A 19,253-nucleotide genomic window follows, 5' to 3' on the forward strand; every position below is an offset into this window, starting at 1 on the left:
CTCTCCCTACCTAGGTTCCATTGTTCAGGTTCAGGCTGTTTCCCTATGTTACCAACAGCACCGCAGATGTTTTTGTTCCTGTTGGCACCCGGTTCGGTGCCTGTTGATCATGGTTGTTGCCGAGAGCAGCCTGTAGCTTGGTATTCACCCATCTGTGAAGACTACCATTCTGCTTGTCCTAGGAGAAAGCAGAGTTGCTTACCTGTAACAGGTATTCTTCTAGGACAGCAGGATGTTAGTCCTCAGGAAACCCACCCGCCACCCCGCAGAGTTGGGTTCTCCTGAGATTTATTTTATTTTTTCACTCGTGAAATTACACTATCTTGCTTTCAAAAAATAAGGAAGTGGATGCGCTGCCACAATCCCCCAGAAATAAAATGTGGGTCGTACCTATAGTTTCTGTTGTAGGTTTGGTTTCAATTTAAAAGCAGCTGCATTTTAGGATCACTTGTAGAATGAAGTCAACCTCAAGGAGCATGTGAGTACAGACTGAGCGACGAGGGATACAGGGATGCCGTTCATTAAAAGGGTACACACATACACATGCACACAAAAAAAGGAGCACCTTCCTTTTCTATATCCATTTGCAAATTCCTTATCTATATCCAGATTAATTTGTCCTAATATTTCACGCTTATGTTATTATCTAGTTGTTAGGGAGCTGCTCTCTGTTGGGAGTATCAATCAGATAGGAGTTAGCAATCTGTTATTATTTAGGAGAGTTTGGGTGGATCCTTGGGCCGGTGGCAGATGACCACGCCCCCGGGGGAAGATCCTGAGAGGGACCACCGGTCAGGCTCAGAGTTAGAAGACAGACACACACTAGTTCTTTTATTAGACAGTATACTGAACCACCAGAGGTGGCCGTAGTGAGCTGGAATGCCCGGCTGGGCCTTAGTCCCTCAGATACTGGAACAGCGAACACTGGAGGCTGAGCTGTAGAGAAACTGAAATATAGTGAGTAGGCAGGGTATGCAGAGTACAGGTACCGAACCTGATGGTAACACTCACACAATGTCTCATAGAAGCCCAGGAGCTGGAATGTATAGGCCCTCGAGGAGCGAGTACCTGGTTCCAGGGAAAGCTCTGAGAGAGCGATGGTAACTCACTAATGTAGTTGGCAGTGCTGACTTCCAGGCAGAAGAGAATACGGAGCAAGTCTGGGAACAAGGGCCCTCGAGGAGCGAGTACCGGTTCCAGACTGTCTCCTGAAAAACAAAGGAGAGAGCGAGGCCCCAGAGGAGCGGGTACCCCTAGTAAGTCCGAGGAGGCAGAGTAGCTTAGGTAGAGTAACCCGAACCCTTGCTAACTCGAACTGTTAGCAAATTCTAAGACCTTATATATCCGTCGCGGGTGACGTCATCTCAGGGGGACACCCATGAGGTTCGCACCATCGCTGGTACTTCAGTTGGGACCGCCCGCGTGCGCCCCTAGGCCTCCAGAAAACATGGCGGGGTGCAGCGTCTAGCCGGTCCGGAGACGCCGGAGGACTTCGGCTGGAGGACGCCGCGGCAGCCAATCTTCCTGCAGTCGAAGAGGAAGGTGCCAAAGAGGTAAGGAGGGCGGAGAGAGGGCGTCGGGAACCGACAGACACAACACTAGTTTCATTCTGCTTCTCCTCCTCTTATCTTCCATTTTGTTACTGTAAAGTTAACGAGTTCTTTGTATTGTTTCCCCAATTGTTATATGTAAACCGATGTGATGTCCTTCGAACATCGGTATAAAAAAAAAGCTTCAAATAAATAATTAAATAAATACAACATGATGGCAGCAGATAAGGGCCAAAAGGCTCAATTAATTGCCCCATTTTACTCTTGGTGCAATGCCAGAAACCCCTGTTGATTTCTGTTTTTTTCCCTGCACTTCTTGGCAGCAAAGAGCCTCTCTGTGCTTCTCCCCAGCTTTTTGTTTTTTCCTCCATCACTTTCATGGAGGGAGGCTATTTCACGTAGCCATCTTGTACAGTGTTATCTGTAACACGGACCCTGCAGACCAAATCCAGATTGTGTAATATGAGGAGATCACAAGGACCTGCTTCAAGAATTAAAAAAAAAAATAGCAGAGCAAACTTTAAAAAAGGAAAATCTTTTACCTAGAACAGCATGGTACTTGCTGGAGGCAGGGGAGGGGAACTTTTAAACGTTGCATAGGACAGGATGTGCGGTTTCTTTTCAAGGTATAATGAGCACAGAAAAACTCCTCTGGATCCACACTGCGTGACACCTCCACAGAGCTTTAAGTGGCTGGAACTGGTGTTGGCTCTGTTCATTTCCCACCACTGCCAGCCGATGCATCTAATCTAAACAGTATGATAACACAAGGCACCTGTCCTAGCACGGGCCCAATTTCACTTTCTAGCCAGTTGTCTCACAAAACGACCTACCCAGAACCACTTTGGTGGGCTGACTGTAGATGGGGGTGCCCAAAACCAACAATTTCCAATGTCTCCCAGTGGAAGCCAGAGCAGGGTTACACCTTGTTTCAAGCCCACACTTAAGGGCTGAGGGCCTGTGCATTTCCGGCTAATGTGGCACAATTTTGTAGTCACCTTAAAAACCTCATTCCTGACGGAGAACCGCACCTGCACTCACAAGCCCTAGTTACTTGCTCGCTCTCAACCAAGCTGGTCAAAGAAAGGACCTCTGGGCACACCACGGTCTCTGGCTAATTCTTACCCTGTTCCAATAAAAGGAACCATGGCCCATACAGTATGCAGATTTCTCTAGACTAAAACAGCTATGGGAACTTGCCACTGCAGAAAAACTAGAAATAGAAGCAGTTGCACATTTTATGAGGAACATTTAAAATGAGTTGCATCTTTAATTCAAGCTTTTTAAATTTTCCATTAACCTGACTGCTAGCAAACATTACTTGAAAGCCAGATGGTTTGCGGTCTAAGGTAATGAAGCTCCAGGATGGCACAGAATCCCCCCTTCCCCTATGGAACCATATGGAATGCCATGCAGGGAACCGCAATAAGTGGCTTACTCTGTACAAATCCTGAAAGGGTTCCAGCCACTGCAGTCCTGCAAATCTTCCCCTCTCCAGGCACCTGACATGGATACTGGCCGCTGGTTGACCTGCATCAGGACAGACCAGGCCACATTCTGACCAGACAGGCCAAACTTTGACATCTAGGTTTAACATCACCAGTTAGCATTTCCACTAATCACTCGACTGGTATTTTAGACGATTCAGAATCTGGCTGCGTGCCCAAAAATGTCACCCATGCATTGATTTGATTCCACAGAGTCCCACAGACATTCCTGGTATTATTTCATGGCTACTATCTGCCTCCTGGAACCCCAGCACAGACCAGGCTGGCTCATTTCCCTTAATTAATGCAATTCCTCAGGAAACAGCATTCTGAAAATTTTACATATTAATCATGCATGCTCCGAGGTCTTCGTTTGGAGAGCCAGAGAGAAAAAGAGGAGCCTGGCTGTTTTTTCCCTGACTAGCCACCAGGATATTGGGATAGTGTAACTAACAAAGTTTTGTGGACATGGGGGTCAAACTGAGGGGAGAGGAGAGATATTTAGTGCAGCAGGAAAAGAACAAGGCTGTTCTCAGCCTATTTCTTTGGAATTCTGCAGAGCAGAAATCTGCAGCTATGAATGTTAGCAAACTTCATTGTATGCAACTGTTTGTACACATTGGATACAGTGTCCGAGTCACTTTCAGCTGCTTTCTCTCCCAAAATATGCACATCAGCAGCATGAAATGCAGCACTGATTCTTAGAGAAAGGTTACCCCCTCCCAGCTATTTCCATATCATACTGGACAAGCTGAGTTAGTCCTATTCCTACCTCTTGCAACTATGCACTTGTATTTCCACCTTTCCTGAAAAAAAAATGGAAGTACAACTCATAGTAACACAGGAGATATCATCAGATAAGGACCAATTGATACACCTGGGCTGTCCAGTAGCCTCACTTTTCTAGCCAGATGGCAGTCACGCAAGCTTGACCATCTGTAGGATATCACTCCTTATTCAGGTCAGCCAGGTTGTCTACCTCTTAGGTTCTCTTATCATTCCATGTAGAATGAACATACAAGTTCCCATATCAAGTCAAACTCCCAGGCCCTTGTTCTTACCACTTCTCTCTGTATTTGTCTCAAGCAGGCTTACATTCTGTCACTATTTTGGTGACTACCAGCTCTGCTGGGAAATTAATCTAAGTAACTACCACCCCATAAGTAAAAGACTATCTCTTCATATTTCCTCTCAGCCTCTCCCTGAACCTCCAACTTCAAATCCTGGTCTTTTTTTTTCTGTGGAAAATGCCTTCTACTTCTACTTCATTGATATCTACAGGTGTGATGGGATTAAGACCAGGCCTGGCTCAGCATTTTCTTTATGATATGAACCAGCTGGTCACCTTATTCTAGAATTATACACATATTTTAAATGCTTTTACTTCCTCTTATCTCCATCCACGCAAGAGAGGACACAGACTGTTGTGGTCTTCTTCGCATTTTTACATGCAGGAGCATTTATTTTTCTCTGCCTGATCAGCCCCACTGGGTTCAGAGGTCGTGGTGCAGGAGGAGGCATGCAGGGGAAGAGTTGGCTGCCATGCTTATTTCCGCTTCTGCTCAATGGCTCTGCAAGGTTTCTGGATATCTCCCCTCCCACTTGCTGCTTAGCTAATAAGAGTTCACATACCCAATGCAGCAGGAGAGCTGGGGCTACAAACTTGGTGAGAGGGGCACTGGTGGCCATATTTAAACGTGAATCCTTAAAAAATTATTCCCAAATGCTCCCTCCCTTCTTTACTATTTCCAAGAGGTGTACCAGGGAAAACAATGGTCCGTATTTGTGAGCCAGACATCTTAGAGGATCATATTGGCCCTCACCCTCATTTCGGACCAAGCCAGAGTAAGAAGGGGACATAACTGCTTTATCTTGTGTGAACTGTACACATTAGAGAACATGTATAAGACACTGTTAATGTGTGATGTGTGACAGCAAAACAACTATCAAACATTTTTAATGTATGCTATTAACAAAATAAAATAATTGAGATCTATATCCTTTTGATATTGCTGTTCTTCAGGAAAGAAAACAGGTGGTTGGAACATATCCAGTTTTCTCCTACATAAGTGAATCCCTCCATCATTATGGGCCAAAGTGAATGAGGGAGGAACTGCTGTGCAAACCATAAAAGCCAGAGGAAGCGTCCCCAGTGCATGCAAAGAAAGAACAAGTCAGAGAGCGCAGAAGATTTTATTTATAGGTGGAAATGTACTGAAAGAAAAAGATGGAGAGATCCTGTCAGTGTGCTTTGCAGTCATCCTCCTTCAAAGATTGCCCCTGCCTGCCTACCTGCACATCCCTAGAATATACAAACTTATTGTTTTGGGACATACTGACTGCAGGGAGAAATGTTAAAAAATATAATTGGCTATTTATGGTTTTTTTCTTCATAGATGAGATCATTTTGCTTTTCTGTTAAGTCTTTTGTAGCAGAGGTGGAGAAGAGCAATTTTCAAAGGAGCTAGCTGGGTATGTAGAGTTAACAGTCACCTACACCCCACAAGTACAGATCTGCAACCCACCCAGTGGCTTGATTTATAAGTCTCATATTTTAATATAGAACCAGCATGTTTTAAAACCTTCATTAGTCTAATTAATGGGTCGTCTTTTTTTTTTTTTTTTAATGCATTTATACTGCCATTTTCCCTGAATTTCAGGGGGGTTTTTTTGGAGGTAGTGACAGTTTGACTTCATCCAGGATCAGAATGATCCGCAGAAGATGTTGCATCAGCACAGATCACACAAGTTCCATCTTCAGAGCACTGTGATTCTAGGAATTGCTTTTCCACTCTTTGTGGTCACCCTTTATAAATCACTCTGTTTTCAGCTTGGTGCCAGACCATTTAGCGTGCCTGCACAGGATTTGGATGTCACTAAGAATAGGCTGTGCAGCCCTCTCACTCCCACTCCCACCTCTCCCCCCAACCAGGATTCACTTCAGTTCACACCAGTGTGAGTGGTAGGCCTTGTTTGAGACTTTTTGTGCACCTGTTTCCTCCTCCGAAATGGAAAAAATGCAAAATCAGGGAAAAAAATCCCATGGAAAAGTGGAATGATTTAAAAGCCAACCGGTCTTTGAAACACTAACACAGGGCACAGAACACTAGCACTTGTACAATTATACTAACGTGAGCTGAATGAAGGCTGCAGTCTATACAATTTTTGATTGCATTCTAGGAAAAGAAATCTTTTATAGATTTTTTTTTAAATTTATTTTCTTAGAAATAGCTTGTGAGAGAGCGCTCCTAGTTTTCCCCTATAAACCTGTGCAGGATCAGGCTAAATGCCTGGTCCACCTTAAATCCCCTAAAGGGAGAATGCTCCATGGGCAGGAGGAGCTCAGAGGGTATGTCCAGTTAGTGGGGAATAAAAAGTGTAAGCCCAGCTGGGATAGAAAAGGCCCAGTCCCTCCAGGAGTAGGAGCTCTGGGAAGTTTTGTATACAGAAGACTGCAAAGGTAGGCAGTATTATGAAGTTAAGAAAGTTAAACTGCAAGAGAAAAGATTGGAGTCAGAGTGTTTACTGCTCCAGCCCAGAGGATTTTGCCTCACATATGGTGTCATGCAACTCTAAAACCTGGTAAAGAGAAAAGCCAAAGGCCTCCAGAAGGAAGAAAAGTTTGTGTGTGCATGGCCTTCCTGAAGTTTTGAAGGCAAGCCCTGCTGTAGTGTGCACCAGAGCACAGAGAAGAGAAAAGTTTGTTTGCTGTGGTGCCTACCAGAGGCAGCTGAAGGCAAATGTGTGTGGCTTGCAGAGCACACTGAAGCCAAGCAGCGCTGCTTAAGACTGTAGACCACCTGTGGGGGGGGAGAGAAGAGTGAATCTGCCTATAAAGCAAAGAGTGGTTGGTGGGGCCTGGAGAAGAGTAGGTTTAGGTTTTCTGTGGACTAAAGAGACAAACTCTGCCCAAAGTTAGGATCTGTATCAAAAGTATACTAAGAGCAGATGAGGCAGGTTTTTGTTTTACTTTTTGGAACAAAAAAAGTGTAGCAGAAAAATAAAAAAAGCCCATCATTGTGTACTGGGCTGAAATAGGGTATGGTCCCTCTATAGACTGATGGAGTCAGTATGCACAGGGCCTGGCCCTATTAACTCAGATTCTGAAGAGAGAGAGAAAAAGCACCAGAATGCAGCAGCCTGACTGAAGGAAGTCTGGAAGCATTGATACGGAGCCTCCTAGAAGGCAGGAGGGAGAAAGGCAATCTCAGGACAGCATCATAAAGTTCCAGCTTTTCTGTGCTAGAGATCAAAAGAAGGTGGAAGCACACTGTGCCTGTTTTCCCTCCTGCACAAATGGGAGCTTGTGCTGCCTGAGAGTGAAGCAAAGCACTGGCAATTATCCTGAGAAAGCCACTGTAGAGAACCCAGTGAGAGCCCAGCAGCTGAGGGGCACACCTAACCGCAGCTCAAGCTGGCAGAAGTGCCAAGGCCTGTAGCCTGCAATGACTGGAAGTTCCAGAGAGCTCATGGTGGAGCATTGTAGCTGTACCAGGAAGCAGCAACCCAGAGTGCCCAGAAAGGGGCGGCATAGAGTGGCCTGCGGGATGCAGCGCCGATTAGCCTAGCACAGGCATGGCAGGGAAGCCAGATGAAGCTGCTGGTGCAGAGACCCCAGAGGGAGGTACTGCTGTGACCCTAGAAGGCACGGCAAAGACCTCAATGGGAGATGCTGCAGGGACCCCAAAGCGATGTGCAGCAAAGACTCCAGTGGGAGGCAGAGCGGAGATCACAGAGGAGGAAACTGTGGAGAGCCCAGAGGGAGGCACTGGAGAGATCACAAAAGAGGAAACCGTAGTAGAGAGCCCAGAGGGAGGTGTTGCGGAGAACCCAGAGGAGAAGACCATGGAGAGCCCAGAGTGTGTTGCTGTGGAGACCCCAGCAACTGAAGATACAGAGAAGCCAACGAGTGGTTCTACAAAGGAGACACCAGATGCCAGGAAGTGCTCACAGCTGGTAACAGGAAACAGCACTTGATGTCCTCCAGCTAGTCCTAGAAACTCTGTTATGGAATTTGAACCTCAAGCCAGCAAAGGGCTCAGTAAAAAGACTGGGGGTGCACGTTGTGTGAATGGCACACTAGGTGGTGGTGGTAGTGCTGTCTAGGCTAACCCTAGTAGGAGGGGCTGAGCATGACCCTAGAAACCTGGGCTCATGTCTAGTTGGTGAGAAGTCAGATGAGAGGGAGTGGCACAATGAAGCACTTCCCTGGTTAAAATCCAAGGGGAGAGAGGAAGCTTGGCCCAACAGGGGTATGTGAGAGAGTGCACCTAGATTTTCCCTTTAAACCTGTGCAGGACCAGGCTAGATGCCTGGTCCTCCTTAAATACCCTAAAGGGAGAATGCTTCATGGGCAGGACCCTGCTGGACAGGAGGAGCTCAGTTAATGGGGAATAAGAGTGTAAGCCTAGCTGGGATAGAAAGCCCCATCCCTCCAGGAGTAGGAGCGCCTGAACCACTATGGAAAGCTGTGTGTACAGAAGACTGCGAAGGGAGGCAGTATTGTGAAGTTTATTTTGTTGTGAGAAGTTAATAAAGTAAAACTGCAAGAGAAAAGGCTGGAGTCAGTGTGTTTACTGCTCCAGTCCAGAGGAGTTTGCTCAGCCAGTCCTCACATAGCTACAGTTTTCAATAACCGAAGCAATTTGATCAAAGATCCCGATACTTGGACATCTGCAAAAAAAAAAAAACCTCTCCAGTCTGTGTGTGCATGTGGCCATAGATGGATGATTGGGGGGGGGGGGGGGGAGGATCAAAAGTCAGTCTAATGCCTTCTCCTCACGGTGGGGCCATATCTATTCTTTCTCTGTAATGGTGGTGAGATTCTCAGTGAGTGTCATCCCGATTGCTGAGAGGAGAACCTGACCATCTTGCAGCTGCCATTTTGAGCAGTTCGACGTAAAAACGCTGTCTGCCTCTAAAACAATTAAACTTTCAGAAGCGACGCTGAAGCTCAAAAGGTCAGCAAGGTGGAATGTTCTTCTTACAGGCGTACCGTGGTAAGAAGGAAGGAGAAAAGAAAATAGCTTTTTAACGACAAAAACATGCTCCAGGTGCCTTTGAGTCCCTGTTTGGACCCCAGCTGGGCAGGAAGTGAGAGTTGTCTTGTTGCCACTGGAGAGGAATTGTGAGTAACCTTAGCAGCATCTACTTTGCATTAGTAGCAGCAGCGCCAATTGCTGATATCAAAATGCTCTTCCCCTCGTGGGGGATAGGGGGACGCACAGGGCTTTGTGGCATTGCTGACTGCTGTGCTGCTGCTGGCACAAACATGATGCCCCCAGGTGAGCCTGCCTTAAATCCGCCCTATTATCTAACTTCTTATTAGGCTGGAGTTATGTTCACTGGAGCTTTTATTTTCTAGCTACCGTACATGGGTGCTGGAAGGCAAGGGCCCCAAAGCACACGAAACACAGCAAAAATGATAGCAAGGTGTCCACATGCTACTAGGAGAGGCAGGTAGTGCCCAACGAGCAGGCCGATACGGAATGGTGCTCTCGGCCGAGCGCACCGTTTAGCCGTGCATTTTAGACGCACTATTATTATCCCTTATACTGTAAGGGGTAATAGCGCGTGGAAAATGTGCGGCCAACCACCCCGAAACTAATAGCTCTCATCACAGGCAAATGCATGTTGATGAGCCTATTAGTTATTACCATGGCATACTGAAAGCATGATGCTGGCATCACGTTTGTGCCAGCAGCAGCATAGCGATATTAAGTCGGAGGCCCCAAAAATAAAAAAAATTTAAAAATGTAAAAAAATGAAAGGGTTCAAAAACAGACACTCAATTTTGCCAGCGTCCGTTTTCCCGAACCCATGGCTGTCAGAGGGTTCCACAACCAACGCCGATAAAATTAAGCATCGGTTGTCGGAGCCGCTGACAGCAGCCGCTTCTGCTAATAAGGAGGCGCTAGGGACGTGCTATTGTCCTTAGCGCCTCCTTATTAGCATGGGCTCTAATTTAAATACAAAATCACGCATCCAGGAGAGGTGCCTGGGCATGCGTCGGGAGAGCAGGCGCTCAACACGGAGCGCAGGCTCTCCCGCACGTTTTAATGAATCGGCCTGAAGGTATGCAAAATCTGAACTTTGCAAGTTATGTGTTTTTGGAGAAAGAGCAATATCTGTACAAAATTTCCCAGACTTTAGATATAAAGATGAGTTATGGGACAAAGAGATGAAACAGGAGTGCATTGTGGACATCTTCCCTTTAAAGCTGACAGAGGATGTCCCCTACACACTTGCTGCTTGTTGCTGTGGGAGACAGGATATGAAACTAGAAAGGACTTTGATCTGACCCAGTTTGACAGTTCTTATATTCACATGAAAACTAATTCATCACTGCATCACCAGTGTACTCGGTGCTGTGACATTTTTGTTAGTGGAAATTGGGTGCAGTTACATAATGCCTTACCAACCCTGACAGAGCTTACTCAGTACTCCTATGATCAGGTGGCAGGAAGCAGCTCGATCAATGGATGTAAAGCCATTTAAAACCAACAGCTAACTGGAAAAAGGACACATAATAGGATGCAAGAAGAAATATAAACAACAATCTGCATTTCTATAGTGTGATTTTCATTCAAACGAGGAACACTACTACAATCACTGTGCAGCCAGCTCAGGGGTGAATTTGCCTTGGTCTGGTTTCAGTGCACACAGCTTTCCTAAGGCAGAGGGGAGATGGGTGTTTGGTCAGTTTTATTACCCTTCCAGTTATTATTCCTATTACAGTTTTTTTTATTTCATCACATCAGAATTGTGCTACGAAATACTAAAATATTTAAGTGAAAACAAGCTCACTTGATTAGGTCCTGGCACTACATTTTAAATCTACAGCTAACATTAAATGCCTCTGTGCTTTGTGTTGCATACTGAAAATTTGAAACACTAACACATCACACACTCTGCAGCTTACAGTGGACACATTAACAAGAACTCAAACCTAGAAAAGCATAAGCCCTACAGTCGCAGGAAGGCAGTAATGTGGCATACAAACCTTTACTTATTCTGATTTCGAATTCGGAGACACCTCCTTTTCAGTGGTGGCTCCAGATCTTCTGGCCCCGTGCTGAGGATTGGTGTCGGGACAATGCACGGTGCTAGAGCAGTCTTTTCTGCTGGTTTTGGCACAGGCTGGATCACACAGCCTGTCTTGGGTAACATCCGCAAAGCGTACGCGTGGTCCTCATCTGCCGGGTGGTTCAGGTTTGGATCTTGCTTGTCCCCGCTGGCTGGGTGCTCTTCCCCAGTGATCCTTTTGGCAGCCTCTGTGTCAAGGGGGCAGTTAGAAGTGCAGTTGTTCTCCTTCACGGATTCAGACTCGCTCACGGCTGGCTCTTCTTGTGACTGGGGCTTCTTCTGCTCTTGAGATGGCTCAGCGCTCTTGGAGCCCTCTGTGCTTTTTGTGCCGTTCACAATGACATTGCAAGCTGCTGCGCTGGTTTCAAGTCCTGGCGTGCTGGAGGGAAGTGAAACAGGCCCACCACAGTAGGCTGGGTCACTGCAAGGCAAGGTTTTTGCTTCTGCCGGACTATGATTGTCCCTGAAGTTGCTGCAGTTTCTTTTGTCTGAACTACAAAAAGCCAAATTTACAACACTGTTAGGTTCCCGTTCAACTTTAATTTCAGCATGTAAAGCCCGATGGATGACGTTGTGCAGTCGGGACCGATGGGCTACAGTTAGGTCTATGACTCCATCCTGTGCAGCCTGCAGCACACTGGAGAATCCACATTTACTGTTCACTGGACTACTTGGTCTGAGAGTCAAATCAACAACTTCCCCTTTTCTGTGCTCCTGAAGCACCGGTGCCTGGTTCAAAGACTTTCCTGAGCAGCTGGATGGAGACTCTGACGGCTTAGAAGACCCTTGCTTGGAATCCCTGGGGGACAGAGAGTTACTTGTTTGCTTGGCCGCAGTTGTGTCATTGGAGGTGCTTGGAATGATGTTCTCACCATTGCTGGAGAAGCCATTGGGTGGCTTTGAGTCCATGACATGAGGGATAGGGATAGGAATAGGGATGGGTACGGGTAGTGGAACAATGACGGGGTATGGCACTAAAAGGGTTGGGGGTGGCACCAACGGAGCTAGTGATGGTAATCCAAAATTTACCATCTGTGGCATATGCATAGGGCCATTTGGCATCATGCCCACTGGAGGGAAGGGAAGACCAGGTAAAGGAGCCCCAGGAGGGTGTGGCGGTAGCAGCCCCGGGGGATTCCCAGGCATAGTTGGTGTGGTTGGTGGATGGATATGAGGCGATAGCATTGGCCTATGCATAGGACTGGAAGCAGGACCCATACCTCTGGGACCACCAGGTGGCGGACCAATCCCTGGAATCATTGGATTGGACAAAGGGCTGTTAGGATTGGAGCCGTGTGGCCCTCGAATGAATGGTGGTCGTATTTGCTGCATAATCTGCTGTTCCATGAAGATAGGAAGGGGGACTGGGCCACGATTCGTCATCACCATGGGAGGACTCCGCGGGGGAACACCCATGGGAGGCACGAGGCTGGGAGGCGGTGGGATAGACACTGGTGGAACATTTGGGCTCTCGCTGATAGGAATGGATTTGGGGATCGGTGTCGGGATTTTAGTAGCAGAACAAATGATAGGGTCAGACGGAGAGGCCGTGGCAGATGACGAAAATCCAGGACCTTGGTTTTGGCCAGCTGCAGACACCGGGGAGGGGATCTTTCTCCGAACATCTGCCAGGGGTAAGTTCCAGGAATCTGGGGTCAGCAGCTGTACCCCTGTGGCTTCCACTTTGCTTTCCATCAGAGGGTGGATGGTGCTGCACAGTCCAACCGGAAGATTGGCCTGAGTTTCTTTGTAGAAAATATCCATTTTGTATTGGTTGAGACATTTTGCACTGCAGAACTGAAGCCTTCGTTCCCCGTCCCCAAAATCCAGGTATTCTTTTGTGTGCCTTATGTGCTTACACCAGTCACATACCTAGAACACAGCAACAAAATCAAAAGAGGTAAGAAATGTGATCTTCCTTCAAAACCCCCGCCCCCCTCTGCTTAACCTGCTGCAATCAACCTTTCATAACCTATCTGCTTTTTAAACACCCCATTCTAGCCTAATAATGGTGAAATTAATGTAGAAACGCTTGTGAAATGGGTCATACTGGCTTCTGTTTCAAGGAGCATCTTACAGCACTGTTATATAAGTTATTTTTCAGTGTAACTAATAACAGGAACTTGTTGCATTAGAGAAAAGTAACTTAAAATAAACAAGTACAACAAGTTACAGTTACTATTTGAGGTACCTCAGAGGATTTTAGAGAGTGCTGGGAGGTGCAGGCTGTTGTGGGTAGCAAACTACCAATGACATAGGCAAATGCAGGAGGGAGGTTCTGGAGACTAAATTTAGGATTTTCGGTAAGAAACTGATATCCAGAACCTTCAGGGCTGCATTCTCAGACCATGCTTCCTATTCCACAAGCAGGACCCCCCCCCCCCCCCCCCCCCCCCGAGGCAGGCTGAGCTCCGGGGTCTCAATGCGTGGATGAAATGATGGTGCCGGGAAGAGGGTTTTAGATTTGTTAGGAACTGGGGAACATTCTGAAAAGGGGAACCTCTGCCGACGGGCTGGACCTCAACTTAACCAAGGTGGAACCTGGCTACTGGTGCTAACATTTAAAAAGAAGGTGGCATAGAAATGTTTCTTCATCTTGACCAAGTGGATGGCAGAATACACCTACTGCTATACTCTTACCCATCACACATGGAATTTCTATCCCTAAATATTCCACACATCATTTTGTTTACTGGAGAACCTTTATCCTCATTGATTCCATGCCATGCTTTACATATAATGCCAACCTGCCACCCAGCCCAAACAGATCCTCTGATCTTTGCCTTTTCAGTATCATCCTCAACTTTCTATACTTTGAACACTGCTTTAAACAAAATTGATTTAACAGCCATGTGAAATGCCAGCAAATCAGTCATTACTCTTACTTCCTTGGGCAAATCACTCCACAATCTACAGCTCACAGACAAAAGAGAAGTCAGTTTTACAGATGGCCTTTTGAGCTGAGCTGATGGTAAGGAATGAGTGATCCTCAAAGATTCATATGAATCTTTCTGTCTCATTCAAATGAACTAGAGCAAGCCCATGGAAATCTTTAAAAAATAAAACCAACAATTTAAAACGGGCTCAGGTCAAAATGGGAAGCCAGTGCAAGGCCATTGAAGCTACAGTAATACGTGCAGTTTGCTGTACTGCCATGAGCAGGTGTGCAACACAATTTTGAACAACTTTTTTTAATTTATTCTGATTTTTGGTATTCTAAAGCAGATTACCTTCAGGTATTTAAGCATTTCCCTGTCCTCAGAGGGCTTACAATCTAAGGCTGTACCTGAAGCACAGAGGATAAAGTGACTTGCCCAAGGTCACAAGGAACAGTTGTGGGATTTGAACCCTGGTTTGTAGCCTGGTGCTCTAACCACTAGGCTGCTCCTCCACTTGTTAAAACAGTCTCTTGAGGGATCCTGAATACAGGGCATCACAGTTATCTATTATGCACAAAACTAGAGCTTGCACGATGATTCTAAAATTCTTTGCCACTAAACAGTTTTGGATATGTCAACTCGCAAAGAGAGAAATGGCTACTTTGAATCACAGAAAACACCTGTGCTTCCAGATTCAGAAACAAATCAATACCAGTGACCACAGACAAACATCTTCTAAGTTTAGAAAATCGCCACCACACAACTTAACTACTGGCATTCCATGGGCAAAAGATGGTCTTCTCACCCACAGTAGCTCTTAGATAGATTAATTTTAAGTTTATTTATCTATAACTAGGTAACAATGCTCTCCAGTCCCTGATTCAACCTCTTCATTTCTCTGTGATGACCCTATAGGAGAAAGATTTGTGTATCACTAGCATAAATAAAGGCCGCCAGACCAAGAGCTGTAATAATCTTTGCCAGATGCAGCAGCTACATTTTGAAAAGTACTGCAGACAATAGTGCTCCTTGCAGAAACCCAAATGAGATTTGCATTGGGGTATAAAAGGAAGACCCTGCCAGGACTTGTTGCTTCCTATTTTCAATGAAGGTCCGGAATCAATCCAGTCAAGTTCTTATAATCCCAAATAACTGAAGTTTAGCTACCAAGATGGAATGATCCAATGTGTCAAAAGCTGCAGTGACATCCAACAGGACAACAACAATATCCCAACTTCTATCTAAACAATGATCCAAATGGGCCACCAATGTTGTTTCTGTACCATGGTTTGAGTTCCTAACAAACCTAAAGTCATCTGAGACTCCGGAGCTCTGCCTGCCTCTGGGTCCTGCGAATGGAACAGGGAACATTTCTGAGACTGCAACCCTGGTGGTTCTGGATTTCAATTTCCTACCCTTCATCTCTGGATAATTCTCAGCTGGTCCAGTAAAAGATGTCACAGCCTGGAGAGGGTCCAGCTTGCTATGGGACCAACACAGCTACCAGCATTCTACAGTGCAGAATATTTATGTCCCTGTATAGTTCCTCTTCTCACATTGGTTGCACTGGTCAGAGAAGTAGTCTAGTGGTTACAGCAATGAACCAGGGTTCAAATCCTATGTCCCCTGCTAACACACCTTGGACAAGTCATTTAGTGCAGTTAGTGTAGTTGGGTTTAAAAAAGGATTGGATAAGTTAGGAGAAGTCCATTACTTGCTATTAATTAAGTTGACTTCGAAAATAGCCACTGCTATTACTAGCAACAGTAACATGGGATAGACTTAGTTTTTGGGTACTTGCCAGGTTGTTATGGCCTGGATTGGCCACTGTTGGAGACAGGATGCTGGGCTTGATGGACCCTTGGTCTGACCCAGTATGGCATGTTCTTATGTACCCACTCAGAATATAAGCTCTGTGGGTCAGAGCATTATTTGAAAAGCCAGGTTAAAAATCCCAAATGAAAACTGAACACTCCTCCTGTCACTCTAAAGAAGAGAAAGAAATAGAGAGATTCAGTTTTTCCATGACCACATAGTTTACCAAACTTTCTGAAGTTACTGTTCCTTAAAGAGAGACCAAGACAAAAATCCTCTCTGGCTGATTCTCTCTATTTCCTTGTCTTCTTTAGAGTGACAGGAGGAGTGTTCAGTTTTCATTTGGGATTTTTAACCTGGCTTTTCATGAGATTCCACTGATGCCAGGAAGATTTTTATGGTCTATTCCCCAGCCCTTTAAGTTAGGGCTGGGGAACCTGTTATGTCCTGAAAGGATTTTTCCCTCCCAGTTGCGTGTCAGTAGACACCAAAGTTCACACTACTCATTCCAAGCTTCAAACTCCTTTATTTCAGAGAAATTATTGTGATTTCATTAACACATTAATTTTGCAACGCCATCAGCTCTCACAGATGGCAAGGACATGATCTACAATTCAAATATGATTCTTGTTTGCACAAATGCTCCTTCCTCATATGGGATTTTAAACAAGAATTAATAGGAGAAATCTTGCCACAGCTATAAACAGATAAACAGATGTCAGGTATTTTTTTTTTAGGGAGGGGGGTTCATTTGTTATTTAGGTGCTTTTACTTATCCATCTGCATAAAGCAATAGTGGAAAGAACTTTTCTAAAATGTTCTCGAGTAACAAGAAATGCAATACCGAAAAGTACATCACCTGGGAATTACCTACACCCTTAGGCAGGGGTCCAGAGATGGTAATCCAGCCCATGTTTTCCCTGTACCCATCTCCATCTGCCAAGCACCTAGCATGGCAAACAGACCTCGAACTTCTAATTACTTCCGGTCCCAATAGTTCAAGCCTCACACTCTGGTTACCAACCTCCTTGTCCCCCTTTGTGATTTCCCACCACACGCTCTGTTTACTAGGCCAGTATGTCCTGGCCCTCGGCCCCAGCTCCAGACTGCAGGACCCAGGATAATTGACATGTTTATGTTTAGATTTTTAGGGCAGAATCTGGATATTTATGTAACTTGCTCATACCATCCTTGACCCAAGGCTTCAGGTAACCAAAGCTTGAAGGTTTGAACTTTAGACCTACCTGGACTTATTTAAAATCTGGCCGGTTAAGTTTAAAGTTATCTGGGTACAGGTAGCTGAATAACTTTAATAAGGGATATTCAGCGAGATGTTTATTTTATTTTATTTATTTACAGCTTTTTTATACCGACATTCGTGGGTACATCATATCGGTTTACAATGAACTAAGAGAAATACTAGACTATCAATCACACAATTACACACATGCTCTCTCTCTCTCTTATACACCCAGGCTCTTAATCATACATACACATGTTCTCACACAGACAGGCTCTCAGTCACACACAGGTTCTCAACCACACACTTACATACATGCTGACACACACACACACACGCAATCTGAAACACATATGCTCGCTCACTCACTTGCTCTCCCCACCAAACAACTAGTGGCAGCAACAGCCTCCTTTATCCTACTGAATATCCAAAACAAGTTATCCAGCTTACTTTAGGCCAGATAACTTGTGCACTAACTAGCCTAACTGAATATTGGCGTCACAGCCTCTGAGCAGCAACCCCACTCTCCTCAAATCCCCACCCTGCAATCTCTGATATAAATCCCTTCCTCTGTTGTCTTTGATACATTTATGCCACAAGATCGCTATATAAATGTCATGCAACTATCACAACTCCAATTCTGAGAATTCCCAGAATTAGCTGAAGCTGGTCACTTGGGATTGATTTACAAAAATGTAACCTCTGTTAGCAGATTACACCTCTGGCCAGCTAAATATACACTAATACACAAAATGGACAAATCTAGCTGGGCCAAAAATGGGCAGCGCCAGCAGCATTCCTGGGCAGGCTTATGATTTAGTTGCTATTTTATCCACTGAACACATCTTTGAAACTTGACTCCTATATGTCAAGAGCATTTATATTTTTTTTGGCCTAGCAAACACTTTCATTCAAGAAGTACCCTTTGCTATCAGTCTACCTGTCCCCTCCTGTCAAGTCCTCAGCCAGGGGCTACAGATGTCAGAAATGCTGCACGTGCAACCTGAGTCTGGCCACTAGATGTCACTGCTGAGCTGCACTTCAACAGCAGCCCTGCAGATGCAAGAACCCAAATCTGGGCGTTTCACTTGGCTCTCGATATGGGGTTTTTTCCCTTTTGCTCGCCAGAAATCTCTCCCCTCCTTCCCTGACCCCCAGATGGCACAAGTAGTGCTGGTGGTGCCACTATATGAAGCGGATGTGTTGGAAATGGCCAGCTTCAGACATCTCCGCCTGTGCTATGGAGTCCAGGTCTGCCAAAGCCGCACTGTTTCAAGTCAGAATCCTAGGGTTCTCCGGAGCAGAGCCTCACCATCTCTCTCCTTGGGCTAGATGCATTCAGACTGGGTCTGATGGTTTCACTAAGGCAGATGAAGAGCTGTGCTTGCGGAAAGAGGCAGATCGCCATTAGCAGCGCTCTCCGTTATCATCAAGAGTTAACTCTTTTTTTCGGTGCATGAGTAAAGAAAATGTGTGCTCAAATTTTGTTCAAATGTGTACTCACATCGGCCCAAATCTCTCGGACGCTGGCCACCAAATGGTTTGGGGTTCCAGAATCATTCACTTCTGGGTCATTCCTTCAAATCTAGTTCAGGTTCTGCCACTAAATGCCATCTGTGGCAGTAGTTTTAGTAGCGTTGCCAATAGCACAGGCCGAGAGACTGAATTATCCTCTCTCACTTACAAATGGCTGCCCTGCTTATGTTGCACCTGTTGCTGCTATCTGGACTGTACCTGTTCTGTGGTAGGGCATTGTGTGTGTGAAAGAGGGAAGTGATAATGCTTGTGCTGAATCTATTGACAGTGTGCATGGGTGTGCAATGGAAGTTTGCACTGCTGTTGCCTGTTCTGTGTTGGTGGAGCATTGTGTGTATGTGTCTAGCTGTGCGAGGGAAGTTTGCACTGCTGCTGCTTGTGCTATACCTGTTCTGTAGTAGTGCAGCAGTGTGTGTAAGTGTCTAGGTGTGCGAGGGGAAGCTTGCACTGCTGCTGCCCATGCTGTGCCTATGCGTTGGTAGTGGGGCAGTGTGTCTGTGAGTGTGTGCGAGGAAAGCTTGTACTGCTGCTGCCCGTACTGTACTTGTTCTTTGGTAGCAGGGCAGTGTGTGTGTCTATGTATGAGGGAAGCTTTCACTGCTGCCCGTGCTGTGCCTATGCTGTGGTAGTGGGGCAGTGTGTCTGTGTGTGTAAGGAAAGC

At 45.8% G+C, this 19,253-nt stretch overlaps 1 protein-coding gene across 2 annotated transcripts in view; it reads right to left on the reverse strand.

The window, feature by feature from the left end:
* The window catches only part of SOBP (sine oculis binding protein homolog), a 379,042-nt gene that overhangs the window by 19,008 nt on the left and 340,781 nt on the right, over positions 1 to 19,253 (reverse strand). For both annotated transcript variants that reach the window (XM_029595316.1, XM_029595317.1), the window contains one exon: positions 11,040 to 12,994. In XM_029595316.1, coding sequence (XP_029451176.1) covers positions 11,042 to 12,994 — 1,953 coding nt within the window. In that variant the 3' untranslated portion in view covers positions 11,040 to 11,041. The remainder of the gene's footprint in view (positions 1 to 11,039; positions 12,995 to 19,253) is intronic.

This window comes from Rhinatrema bivittatum, chromosome 3 (assembly GCF_901001135.1).
Source record: "Rhinatrema bivittatum chromosome 3, aRhiBiv1.1, whole genome shotgun sequence".
NCBI lineage: Eukaryota > Metazoa > Chordata > Amphibia > Gymnophiona > Rhinatrematidae > Rhinatrema > Rhinatrema bivittatum.